General features: G+C 40.7%; 1 protein-coding gene across 1 annotated transcript; it reads right to left on the minus strand.

Annotated features, from left to right (window-relative positions):
* Positions 1-403: 403 nt before the first annotated feature.
* LOC116888291 (DDB1- and CUL4-associated factor 12-like protein 1) lies at positions 404-2560 on the minus strand. The gene is given in 5 exon segments (XM_032889565.1): positions 404-763; positions 854-1977; positions 1979-1996; positions 1998-2321; positions 2323-2560. Coding segments are annotated over 4 exon segments (1506 nt in total). The 5' UTR covers positions 2386-2560; the 3' UTR covers positions 404-763; positions 854-876.
* Between the last annotated feature and the right edge of the window lie 9764 nt (positions 2561-12324).

Consider the following 12324-nt stretch of genomic DNA (forward strand, 5'->3'; position numbering starts at 1 on the left):
TGATGGCACTGAAACTCTGTGCAATTTACTCAAATGACAGCATTCAAATATATCCACAAGTCTTGATAGTACTAAGGCAAGAAGTGAAAACAAGTACATTCTTTGATCAATATGAAGACAGAGCATAAAAACTAAAATAAGGCTCGAAAGAAAAACACTGATTTTTGGATTCATCTTCCACACTCAAATGAGCAGAATACTTGACTACCTAAACCATCCTTGTCAGCTGAGATTTTGATATAAACACAAGATTCTATGCAATTATTTCCACATAATAAACTTTTTAGAAAAGTGAGTTTTGCACCAACAACATACAAACTATATACATACACCATGATCACAATTCATGAGTGACATATTTCCAAAAAGTAGGCAACTGGAACATGGAATTTTTCTTTTTTACAATTGGACCAATGCTACAAAACTATGATTAGTGCTCCAGAACAGATGTTCAAACTCTGTTTATTAGAAAATATTCTAAATATATCACACGAGATGAAAACCAAAAACAATAGCTTTAAAACTGCTAATCATAGTAACACAACACTTACACAATTCTAACATTATAACAGGATTTTTTTTCCATAATAGACTACATGGATCACTCACTCGAAAACAACACAGCAAGAATTAGTGGAAAGTATATGCATGGAAAGTCCAAAGAATGGTGGGGAAGTCCAGAAAATTCTCAAAGCCAACTTCTGAAGGTTCCATCTCTTTCTCTCTACTGAGAAGCGCACTGGATACTCTGGGCCAGTTCCACCTGGACAAAAAGAGAAAAAAAGAGAGAAAAATTAAAACAGCATGCTCAACATGAAGTACAATTAGATTGAACTAAAAGACAAACCCATACTTTGAGAAGGAGTCGCATCACTCTTAGCTCCAGAGGCCTGCGTAGTTGCCATGGAGGCCTGAGGCCAGTGGTCCCCCTCCTACGAAGAGCTTCATTTCCGGCCAGTTGTAGCAGTGGGTGTAGAGTGCGTTGGGGAAATCTTCTACACCAGCAACATAATTCTCGAGGAGATCATCCTGGTTGATCCAGCCGCTGCCACAGGTGAGCTTGAGCTTCCTTCCAGAGGGCACGGGAAACATGTCTGGATTGGCCGCGGATCTTTCCTCCAGGAACTTCTGAGCACGGATGTCATAGAAGAGCAGAGAACCATGGCCTGTTCCCACGGTGACGATATGCTGGTGGACACTCAGAGAACGCACGCCGGTGCCTCCCTCTCTGGAGCACAGTGGAGGGATGTTCTGCTGGCCTTGGCGGAGATCCAGGAAGGAAACGTGAGACTGGGAACCCACGGCATAGAGGGAAAACTCATCACAGTAGGTGAGACACACGTTCTCACGGCAGTAGGGCAGCCTCAGGGACAGCAGCCTGGACAGGGAGCTTCGGGCTTTCCACAGGTGGAAGTAGCCATCCAGGGACACGGCTCCCAGCTCCTGGTTTTTGTTGCTGAAGGCGAGTGCTCGCACTTTGCGGTTACCTGGATTGGTAGTGGCTTTGGGGATGGCCTCCATATCTGTAGGACTGATGTGAGCATACACAGGGAGCCCTGCATCCTTGTGCCAAGCAATGCTGCCATTGAACATGTCAGGATCCACCTTCCAAAGCGCCACGGTGCCATCCCGGGAGCCACTCACAGCCACAGTGTCACTCATCCATGCAATGGCAAAGATCCAGTCCCTGTGGCCTTGGCAATCTCCTAGGCACACCGGATCCAGAGTGGGCAACTGGTATACTGCCAGGCTGTTGGGATTTTCACCTCCAGTGGCCAAGAGGGTCTTGGAGGGATTCAGCTCCACAGCATGAATGCCACAGGAGGGCGGGCCACGGGACAGGTCGGGCACCCTGTCGCGCATCAGAGGAATGCGCATGATGTGGTCGGTTTTGACATCAACCACGAAGAGAGTGTTGCACTTGGTGCCACACACCACCTGCCTGGCATTTAGCCACTGCGATGCGAACACCTTGTTGGAGTGGGCCTAGGGTCAGCTATGGCGCTCTCCCTCAGCAGCTCGGGCAGCCCTGAGGACCCGCCAACTGCGCAGGATCACCCTGAAGCCTGCGGAACCCCAGGTACATCAGCTAGCGCGCGGCCCTTCAGGTAGTTCACCATGGAGAGGTGAGCTATGGGCTGCCGCGGCCTCTTGGTCAGCATCAAGGACCCCTCCGCATTGCCCGCCCCAACTGTCGCCATCGCCGCTGCAGGGCCTGGCGAGGAAGAAGTCCCGGCGCCCTGATCGACCTCGGCGGCTTTCCGCTTCCTGCTACCTGTTTGCTGCGGGCCCATGGTGGGCGGCGAGCTGTTGGAGGGCCCCTGCAGGCTGCAGCATCTCCTGCTCTGCGGGAGAGGGCTGCGTCTGAGAGTCGGCCTGACGCATGATATCGCTGGGAGATGGAGGCTATGGAGCTAGCGAGAGAGCGATCGACTGATCAGCGGGGAGCCTACCGAGTCCGGAGAGCCTTGGCGGCAAAGGAGGTGGTGGCGGCGTGACCCGGCGAACAACGCGAGGTCGGGCGGAAAGAGCCGACGAGCTCAGGACGATCGGTGCTGGGGCCGAAGAACCTAGAGAGAGAGAGAGAGAGAGAGAGAGAGAGAGAGAGAGAGAGAGACTGCTGCCTGCCAGCACAGGAGTGTGGACTTCTGGGCCTTAAGCGACCAGTCCGTGGCGGATAAAGACTAGGGGCGGGAGGGGGAAGGCTCAGAGGGTGGTGTTGGAAGAGAAGGCGGGACTGGCAGACTATAAATGGCAGATGTGATGGGAGGTGTGCAAGGGTGAGCTTTAGGGCTTGGAGATCATGGCAAGGGTGGGGATCTCATGCCCAGCCAGAAGGGGGCGGTAGGTAGTAGTAAAGCCTACAAGGTATAAGAGGGATACAAAAGCACAAAAGGCAGTTGGAGGGGGAGGGAGACATTACTCAAGAGTTGGTGGTCCAGCATTCTCTGAGTCCAACAAGTCAAACTCAGCCACCCCGACCACAGCAGCCAAATACTCCTAATATTCCTACTAAAGTCTGAAACCCAGGGGCTACAGAGATGGCTCAGCGGTTAAGAGCACGGACAGCTCTTCCAGAGGTCCTGAATCCAATACCCAGCAACCACATGGTAGCTCACAACCATCTGTAACGGGATCTGCTGTGTCTGAAGACAGCTACAGTGTATTCATGTACATAAAACAAATAATTTTTAAAAAGTCTGAAACCCAACATAGTTAATCTTGGGAGGAGGCGGCGCCTCGATCTTTTGTTTTCAGTGGAAGAAAACAAAAGTGTGCTTGTTATAATCCAGGGAGACTTTTCACTAAGTTCATGTATTGAACTTGGCAGAAAACAAAATTGTTTGAAAATGACAGTTGCCTTTTTGAACATCCCTTCGGCTGGTGGTAGTTTATTTTCAAAGAATCATTTTTCCCCATTGTCCTCAAATTAAATGTTCTGTGCTGTTGCAACAGAAACATCTGAAGAGACCATATCAAATGACAGAACATTGGGCCTCAGAGTCTGCCTGCCAATGATTATGCCCAGGACTTGCTGATAGATCAGGAGGAAGTGAAGCTGGATGTTTTCCAGATCTCTCTTAGCTCAGAAAAATGAAGGGAGTGGAACAGAACACTGCAAGTGGGGAGCTGGGGACTAGAGTCCCCATTGTCAGTTCCAGAGGCCCAGGATCTTAGACAGAGCCCTCTGAGTCTTTGGGTTAGGAATGTAAAGGATGACCAGAATTGTTATGCACAGATGGAGAGATAAAGAGAATATTCTAGAAGCAATGAAACGTTTTATTGTCTTTATGTTTTGGAATTAGTTTTTAAGCTTCAAGCTATCACATACCATGACAGACCTATACTTGGTCGCTAAGTAACACTGACTTTAATTAGCTTGGGATGCATTGCATAGAGGCTATTGCCTGATACGGAATCTAAATATATCATAATCCTCCTCCACAGAAAGTAGTTTGTTGAGTACTGGGCGGGGCATGAATTCATTTTTTTCTGACTAATCATAGTGTACTTTAAGAACACTTTCATGGCATTTTCTCCCTGAACACACCATCACATTTAGCTGATTTTATTTCTAGTACCTTTTGTACCTTCACTTCAAATGAATTCCAAGTACAAGCTATGAGTCTTTCCCATCATCTCAGTCAATCTTTCCCATATTTGTAGACCCCAACACTCCCCAGCACTAGAGTTCTAACCCTTTCCCTTGTTATACGTTTTATGGAAGAAGAAGTGGTAAAATCAGTCAATGTGTTCAATGAGAAACTACAGGTAAGCATCTCATGGAGGAAGCTCAGAGACTCAATTCTGTTTCCGCTGGTAGGAATGGGATGAATAAGCATTTCAGGAAGAATCAAATTATGTCAACAGGCACAAGGAGTGTAGAAGAGTAGCTAAGAATTTAGTGTTCAACAAGTTCACAGCAGCAATTTCATAATTTGGCAACCCATCTTAGATAGAACCCTAAATATTTTGATTCAGGTGACTTAGAACATTCTTTGAGAAAAGCTCACGTATGCTATTTTCACTCTGGTGGAAGCAGGATGTTTTACATTTAGGAGACTGCACTCTATAGTGTCTCAATGTTGCTCCTAAAATGGAAGATTCCTAGGTAAATACTGTGGAAGACTTAACAGAGTATAGTGGTCTAGGTAAGTAAATTCTAACTATAGAATATCAAGGATACAGAGTATATTACAAATTGCTATCATCTTACACTTTACAAGATTATCACAATATCAGTTGTTATAAGACACTGTAATTCCTATCCTGTTTAAACATCTCCCATAATCCCCATTATATACACCAGGAAATCGAGACTTGGAAATATTCTAATTTTGTCTGAAATCAATGAATTGTTAAGTGGCCTGAAGTAGGCTGAGTCCGTGTTTCATGTTCTTATTAATTTTTTTGGTATTGGATAAATGAATGAAAATATAATCCAGTGAAAGATTTCAAAATAATAAGGCACTGGGAAGAGATATTTGTAAAAGTTGAGTGTCATGAGTAGGATTATAAGAAGCTATTATGGACTCAGAGACTTACTCTGCGGCCATTGGCAATGCCCTTCAAGAGCAGCAGCTAACCAGGCAAAAAGGACTATTATAGATCATTTTATGATCTATAGAAAAAAGAGTGGGAGTATACTCATAAAACAAGAAGAAATACGGAGCATATCTGTCTTTTTCTTGAGGACATATAAGCTCCAAATGTCTAATAAAAACCCCATATATAGAAGATGGGATACTTTAAATTTTAGATATTTGACTTTCTGCCAGCAGGTATTTTCAGGTTGAACTTCACACCATTTGTCTTGGAAGTTTAAAAAAAAAAAAAAAAAAAAAAACCGAGGGTGTGGAATCTTCCCTCCTTTTCCTAGTAGAAGGTAGGGTTCAGAAAAAATAAGGTGCCTTCTGTTCTGTGGCATATGTAGTAGTACAGATAAAAAGTGTTAACCTTTTAGATGTGTAATGTCATTCCACAGGTCATAATAGAACGTTCTCATGTAACATCTTCACTGTAGAGACAGAAAGTAAGCATTACAAATGTCCAAACTATTGAAATATAGGAATGGAAATCTTCAGTTTTTTTTCGTTTAAAGCAAAAACAAAAATATATTTTCATAAAAATTCTCTACATAGCACAAGTGACAAATAGTAAAAATACGTTAATGATACGGAAGCATTAAATGAACCTTGTAATTAGAAGAATGTTGAGGTAGTAAATTCCCCTGTGCTCTCACTATGTCACATATGTCCTGTGCAGAAAACAAAAGAAGCCTCTGACCTTCATGAGCACAGGTGATAAAATCTCTAAGAAAGACGTTTTTTCTAGGCAACGGGTCTGGGAAACTGTAAGGCTCACAATAGCAAACCTTTTATGGCAATATATATCCTACTCCAACCAGACACCAAGACGCTCTACCTTATCTCATTCTCCACACACTATTACAGCGGCGCCAAGTGGGAAGCTGATAACCCATTGTCTCAGAGGCAGGAACTAAAGTTATAGTCTCTTTAGCAGGACTAATGTCAATATAGCCCAATGTTGAGCTAAGCCTACACCTACACTTAATCAAGAGATAGATTTAATAATCCCTCTTGAGAAAGTGTTTATCACCCAAATATGTTACTGTCCTCTTTGATTGTGGTAGGAAGACTCAGTGAAAAGCTGAACTTCCATTCGGCATTGTATCAATGATACTTACCAAATCACTGGAAGAGTGAGCTATCAGCATATTACTCTCACTCACCCATGGTATCAGCAGAGAGCTGGACTTCCATATCCAATCAATGCCAAAAAGACTGAATGAAGAAGTAGGTAGCAGGTCTACTCTTTACCCTCAAGAATCAGTGATGAAATTCAGGGAACTGAATGAGTGAAAGTAATATGGTTCTTTAACATTAAGTACATTCTTTTATTTTGATTTTATTTTTCTTGTATATTTTGTTTCTAAATTTTCAAATGTTATCCTCTTTTTCCCTTCTCCCATCCCTTCTCCCCCTGCTTCTATGGGGATGCTCCCCCTACCACCCACTCAGTCCCACCTCAACGCCCTGACATTCTCCTGCATTGGAGAAATGAGCCTTCACAGGACCAACGACTCTTCTGCCTATTAATGCTGGACAATGCCATCCTCTGCTAATACACTCTTAAAACCTTAATAGTGATAAATAAGCAATGCTTTCAAGTACACATGGAACATTCACAAAAAATAAATCATATTAGGTTAGACTAAACCTAAACCCCTTAAATATTAAGTAAAACAGTGTTTAATAAAACTAAAGGAATTAGATAAGAATATAATAACAAATTTTAAAGGAATATTTTCCAATATGAAAGAACAAACAATGTTTCATGGATAAGAAAAATCTCAAGTCATTGAGAACAATTCATAGAAAGCATAAACAGGAAAACAGGACCTAGCGAAACTCATAAGTCACAATGATTTGTTCCTCCGCTAATGAAAGACCATGAATAATCTTAAAATGTCATTTAAATAAAGGCAGTATTAGTACAAAGCAAGCAAGGGGAAATAATAAAGATTGAAGCAGGAGTGAAATAAGATGAAGATTACAAGGCAAGGGAATGATAAAAAGAAAAAGTATTCTTTAAAATTCCTAAGTATACTGATCCACCCCTCTGAAGCCCGAGAGAAATGAGGATGTGGTAGAAAGCATAGCTCTAGCCGGGTAGACTTCAGATGTATGATAAAAAAGATACTGTAAGCCATCATAGACACATGAATAAAACAAACAAGGTAAATGGACTGCTTCCCCAAATGTGATAATAAAAGATCTTTTCTGCATTACTGTACTATGTGACCTTGTTAGCTGCCATTAACCAAACTGTAAATAGAAACTTGGATAGATTATAAAACTATTTACAAACTTGAACTTATAATTTGAAGTCCCACAGAAATGATATTCCAGCATAAATATTTTCTGCTGATAATGATATCAGACCAACAAAACAGAAGTACTAAATTTAAACATCTTTTTCTTCATAAATAAAAACAAAATAACCAAATGGCTCAAGCTGCCACAACAAATTATCATAATAGATTAAATAGCTCACAAAACAGGTACTTATTTTCTGACTCCCTGAGGCTAGTATGTGTGTCAAAATAGGTTTACTTTAGCTAGTTTATCCTATGAACTTGTAAACAAGTTGCTTTCTGAGAGTTTGCTCAAATGACTTTTTTTTTTTTTTTTTTTTTTATTTTTATGAGAATGGGAGAAATTTGAACTTTTTCTTTTAAAATCAGTCTAATGGACTGAGACTACATATATAGCACCCTTTAACATTAATTAGTTCTTAAATCCAACTATGCACGTTGTCACAGAATCTCTCTTCTTCCGTCCCTTCATTTCCCCCTAAGCCCCGTGTGTGTGTGTGTGTGTGTGTGTGTGTGTGTGTGTGTGTGTGTGTGTGTGTGTGTGTGAAGGCCAGAAGATAATCTCTGATGTTCTTTTCACAGATGATATTTTTTGACACAGTGTCTCAGTGTCCTATCTCACAAAGTGGGGTAGACAGCATAGTGCATAGTCAGGCCCAGGGATCTCTCTAGTTCTATGCCCTTGGCAGCAGAGTTACAAAACTTTGCCTTCACATTCACTGATACATGGTTGATGGGAAATGAAACTCAGGTCCTCATGTTTGCATTTCCAGTATTTTAACAACTGAAGGATTTCCCCAACTGTCTATTTTCATAAGTTTCAATGATTTCATGTATAAACTTTGAGAACACCCTGTTCCTCCTTAGCATGAGGGACTACATCGCAACATATTTTATAATCCTATAATCCTCAACAAAATATTGGCAAATTAAATCTATAAACAGAAATTCTACAGCATGATCAGTTTGGATTTATCCCAATTGTTTAAGAATGAATCATCATCCAAAAAGGATCAGTGTAAACAACTATGTCAACAGTATAAGAAATATCATATTATTTTAAATGGCACAGAAATACTATTGAACAAAATCCAACCCCTATCAATAAAAGCTCTTGGCAAATTGGGAATAGGAAGAACTTCAAAAAGAACATGCACAAAACATTTGACCAAACATTTAATTTAAAATTGCAAAATTAGCTACTGTGCCTCTTAAATTAAAAACAAGACAAAGATTTCTTTCATTACTTTTATTTAGCATAACTGAAATTGTTCTAATCTAATAAAGCAAGAAACAGAAGTAAGGCCTATGAATAGAAACTAAATAAGATGCTCCATTTGCCAATAGCATGCCAAAATATCTGTAAAAGTACATCCTGGAACTAGTAACATCAGTGCATTTCCAAAATTCAAGGTTAATATAAAAAGGCCAATCATATTTCAACACACTCCAAATAACATTTAGAAATACACGAAAAATGGAACTTTATATAGTTATAAAAATAAATCAAATATTTACAAATATGTCTACACAATGCACAGGTACAATGTTTCTAGTGAAAATAGCATAATAACATTTGTATGTTAGAAAAAACATAATCAAAATGTAAGTACTATTGAAGTTACTCATTAGCTTTAATGCAATTTCTAGCAAATCTTACAAATATATGTTTTTATATAGAAATAAGTTTGTTAGAAAACTTATATGGAAAGGAACATATACTTGACCAACTAATCTTATATAAATTTAAAGTTAAGAGACTGTTGTAGACTTTTATGTTGCTTGTGCTTTAACTCAAGGTCTCACACATATTTAGATAATTGTTATATCATCACTGAGCAATATTCCTAACCTCAAGTTACTATTGATTTCTTGAAATGACAGCATTGTATAGAAAACAAACTATTGTTTATGTTGATGATGAACAATGGAAGAGGATGTGGCTACAAACAGGCAATATTGGGCTGGAGAGATGACTTGAGGGATAAGAGAAGTCACTGCTCTTTCACTAAACCCAGTTTATCTTCCCAGCACCCATATAGCAGCTCACAGTCACCTTTAAGGTCAGCATCAGCACTCTCTTCTGGTCTTAGCATGCACTAGCCATTGAGATATAGAAGAAACTAAAACACAAAGACATGTAATTTTTTATTTAATTAGAAAAGGACAATGTAGATATCACTGTTGCAATGGAAATGCTTCTTATGTTTATTTTCTCTGGGTTAGTATCCTGTAATTTCCTTGTTGGAAAAAACTAACTAAAATGGATCTCTCTAGTATTCTAAATTTGTTAACCATTAAATTGAAACTCATTAAGAAATGAGATGTGGGATACATGAAAGGATTAATAAATATCAAAGATGAAAAAATTAAAGAACAAACTTGATGCTTTTTTTAGGATTTTTGTTGTTGTTGTTGTTGTTGTTGGATATTTTCTTTACTTACATTTCAAATTTCCCCTCTGGAGTCCCTGTTCCGTTTTCCCTCTCCCTGCCTTTTTGAGAGTGTTCCACCACACTCACTCCCTACCATCCTCCCTCCCTGTCTTTCCCCTACACAGGTGGAGGGGGCACAAGGGCCTCTCCTCTCATTGATACCCAATAAATCCATCCTCTGCTACATATGTGGCTGAAGACATGGGTCCCTTCAAGGGTACTCTTTGGTTTTTGGTTTAGTCTCTGGGAGCTCTGCGGGGTGAGGTCTGGTTGGTTGATATTGTTGTTCTTCCTGTGGGGTTGAAAACTCCTTTAACTCCTTCAGTCCTTTCTCTATCTCCTCCATTAGAGACCCCGTTCTCAGTTCAGTGGTTGGCTGTGAGGACCTGCCTCTGTATTTTCAGGCTCTGGTAGAGCCTCTCAGGAGACAGCTATACAGGGCTCCTGTCAGCATGCGACTCTTGGTATCCCCAGTAGTGACTGGGTTTGGTGACTGCATGTGGGATGGATCCCCAAGTTAGAGCAGTCTCTGGATGGCCTTTCCTTCAGTCTGCTCCCCATACTTTCTCTCTGTATTTTCTCCTATGAGTATTTTGTTCTCCCTTCTAAAAAGGACTGAAGCATGCACACCTTTGACTTTCTTCTTGAGCTTCATGTGGTCTGTGAATTGTATCTTGGGTATTCCAGGCTTTTGGGTTAATATTCACTTTCAATGAGTGCATACCATGTGTGTTCTTTTGTGACTGGGTTACTTCACTCAAGATGATATTTTCTAGTTCCATCCATTTATTTGCCTATGAATTTCATAAAGTCATTGTTTTTAATAGCTGAATAGCACTCCATTATGTAAATGTACCACATTTTCTGTATCCATTTCTCTGGGGAAGGACATCTGGGTTCTTTCCAGCTTCTGGCTATTAAAATAAGGTTCCTATGAACATAGTAGTGCATATGTCCTTGTTATATTTTGGACAATCTTTTGGGTATATGCCCAGGAGTGGTATAAGTGGGTCCTTAGGTAGAATCCTGTCCAACTTTCTGAAGAACCACCAAACTGATTTCCAGAGTGGTTGTGCCAGTTTGCAATCCCACCAACAATGAAGGAGTGTTCCTTTTTCTCCACATCCTCACCAGAATCTGCTGTCATCTGACTATTAACCATTCTGACTGGTGGAATCTCAGTGTTGTTTTGATTTGCATTTCCCTGATAACTAAGGAGGATGAACATTTATTTAGGTACTTCTCAGCCATTTGATATTTCTCTGCTGATAATTCTTTGTTTAGCTCTGTACTCCATTTGTTAATAGGCTTATTTGATTCTCTGGAGTCTAACTTCTACAGTTCTTTGTATATAGAGGTATTAGTCCTCTATCACTTGTAGGATTGGTAAAGATCTTTTCCCAATTTGTTGGTAGCTGTTTTGTCTTATTGACAATATCCTCTGCCTTACAGAAGCTTTACAATTTTATGAGGTCCCATTTGCCAATTCTGGATAATAGGTGTAACCAAAAAATAAATATTGTACTCTTCCTGTAGTAGTGAGACTTTAATTTTTGACTTGTAAGGGACCATGGGATCACAAGGGCATTTGACACTAGGGAGGGAAAATATCAAATAAACAAATGCCACTCTCCTTCCTTGACACTATTCCCTCTACCATATGTGACTGCCAGTCATAAATAGAATGAGCAGAGACAGCATATTTAGCATGACATCATAGGGAAACCTAAAAAGGCTGGGAATTAACTCTAATAACTTGCAAAATCATCATTAATTTAAAGCAAATTTCTTTCTTTTCACATTTATTTTAGAGATGTGAAAAAGAGACACACAGAGAGGATACGTGTATGTGTGTGTGTGTCAGTGTATCTCTCTACATGTGTGTGTATGAATAAACATGTGTGTGTGTTTGTGTGTGTGTGTGCAGGTTTTATGGTGTTCCTGTGGCACCAATAAACAAGTTGCAGGAAGCTTCTTCTCTGGATAGGTCCTGGTAGCAACTATCTTTATGTACTGAACCATGAAACTGATCTCATAATCATAACTCTCTCTCACACCCCTCCCTCTCCCTCCTTCTCCTTCTCCCTCCCTCTTCCTTCCTCCCTCTCCCTCTCTCTCTTCCTCTCTGCTCTTTCTCTCCCTCCCTGCCCACTGCTCTCTCTCTCTCTCTCTCTCTCTCTCTCTCTCTCTCTCTCTCTCTCTCTCTCTCTCTTTTCTCTCTCTCTCGCTCTCTGTGTGTGTGTGTGTGTGTGTGTGTGTGTGTTGTGTCAGATTATTTTGTCTGTACAGTCATTTGAACACAGGCAGAGGTTAGGGAAGACATTCAGCACAGCACTGTTTTAGTTTCCATTTTATACTTTGAAAGAAGTCTGTCACTGAGCCTGGATCTAGATGGGTGGCCAGCAAACCCTAGTGATCCTCTTGTGTCCACCTCCTGATGTATTGCAGTTAAACGTGGCTAAAACCCTGCCTGGCTGTTTATGTGGGTGC

This window comes from Rattus rattus, chromosome X (genome assembly GCF_011064425.1).
Source record: "Rattus rattus isolate New Zealand chromosome X, Rrattus_CSIRO_v1, whole genome shotgun sequence".
NCBI lineage: Eukaryota > Metazoa > Chordata > Mammalia > Rodentia > Muridae > Rattus > Rattus rattus.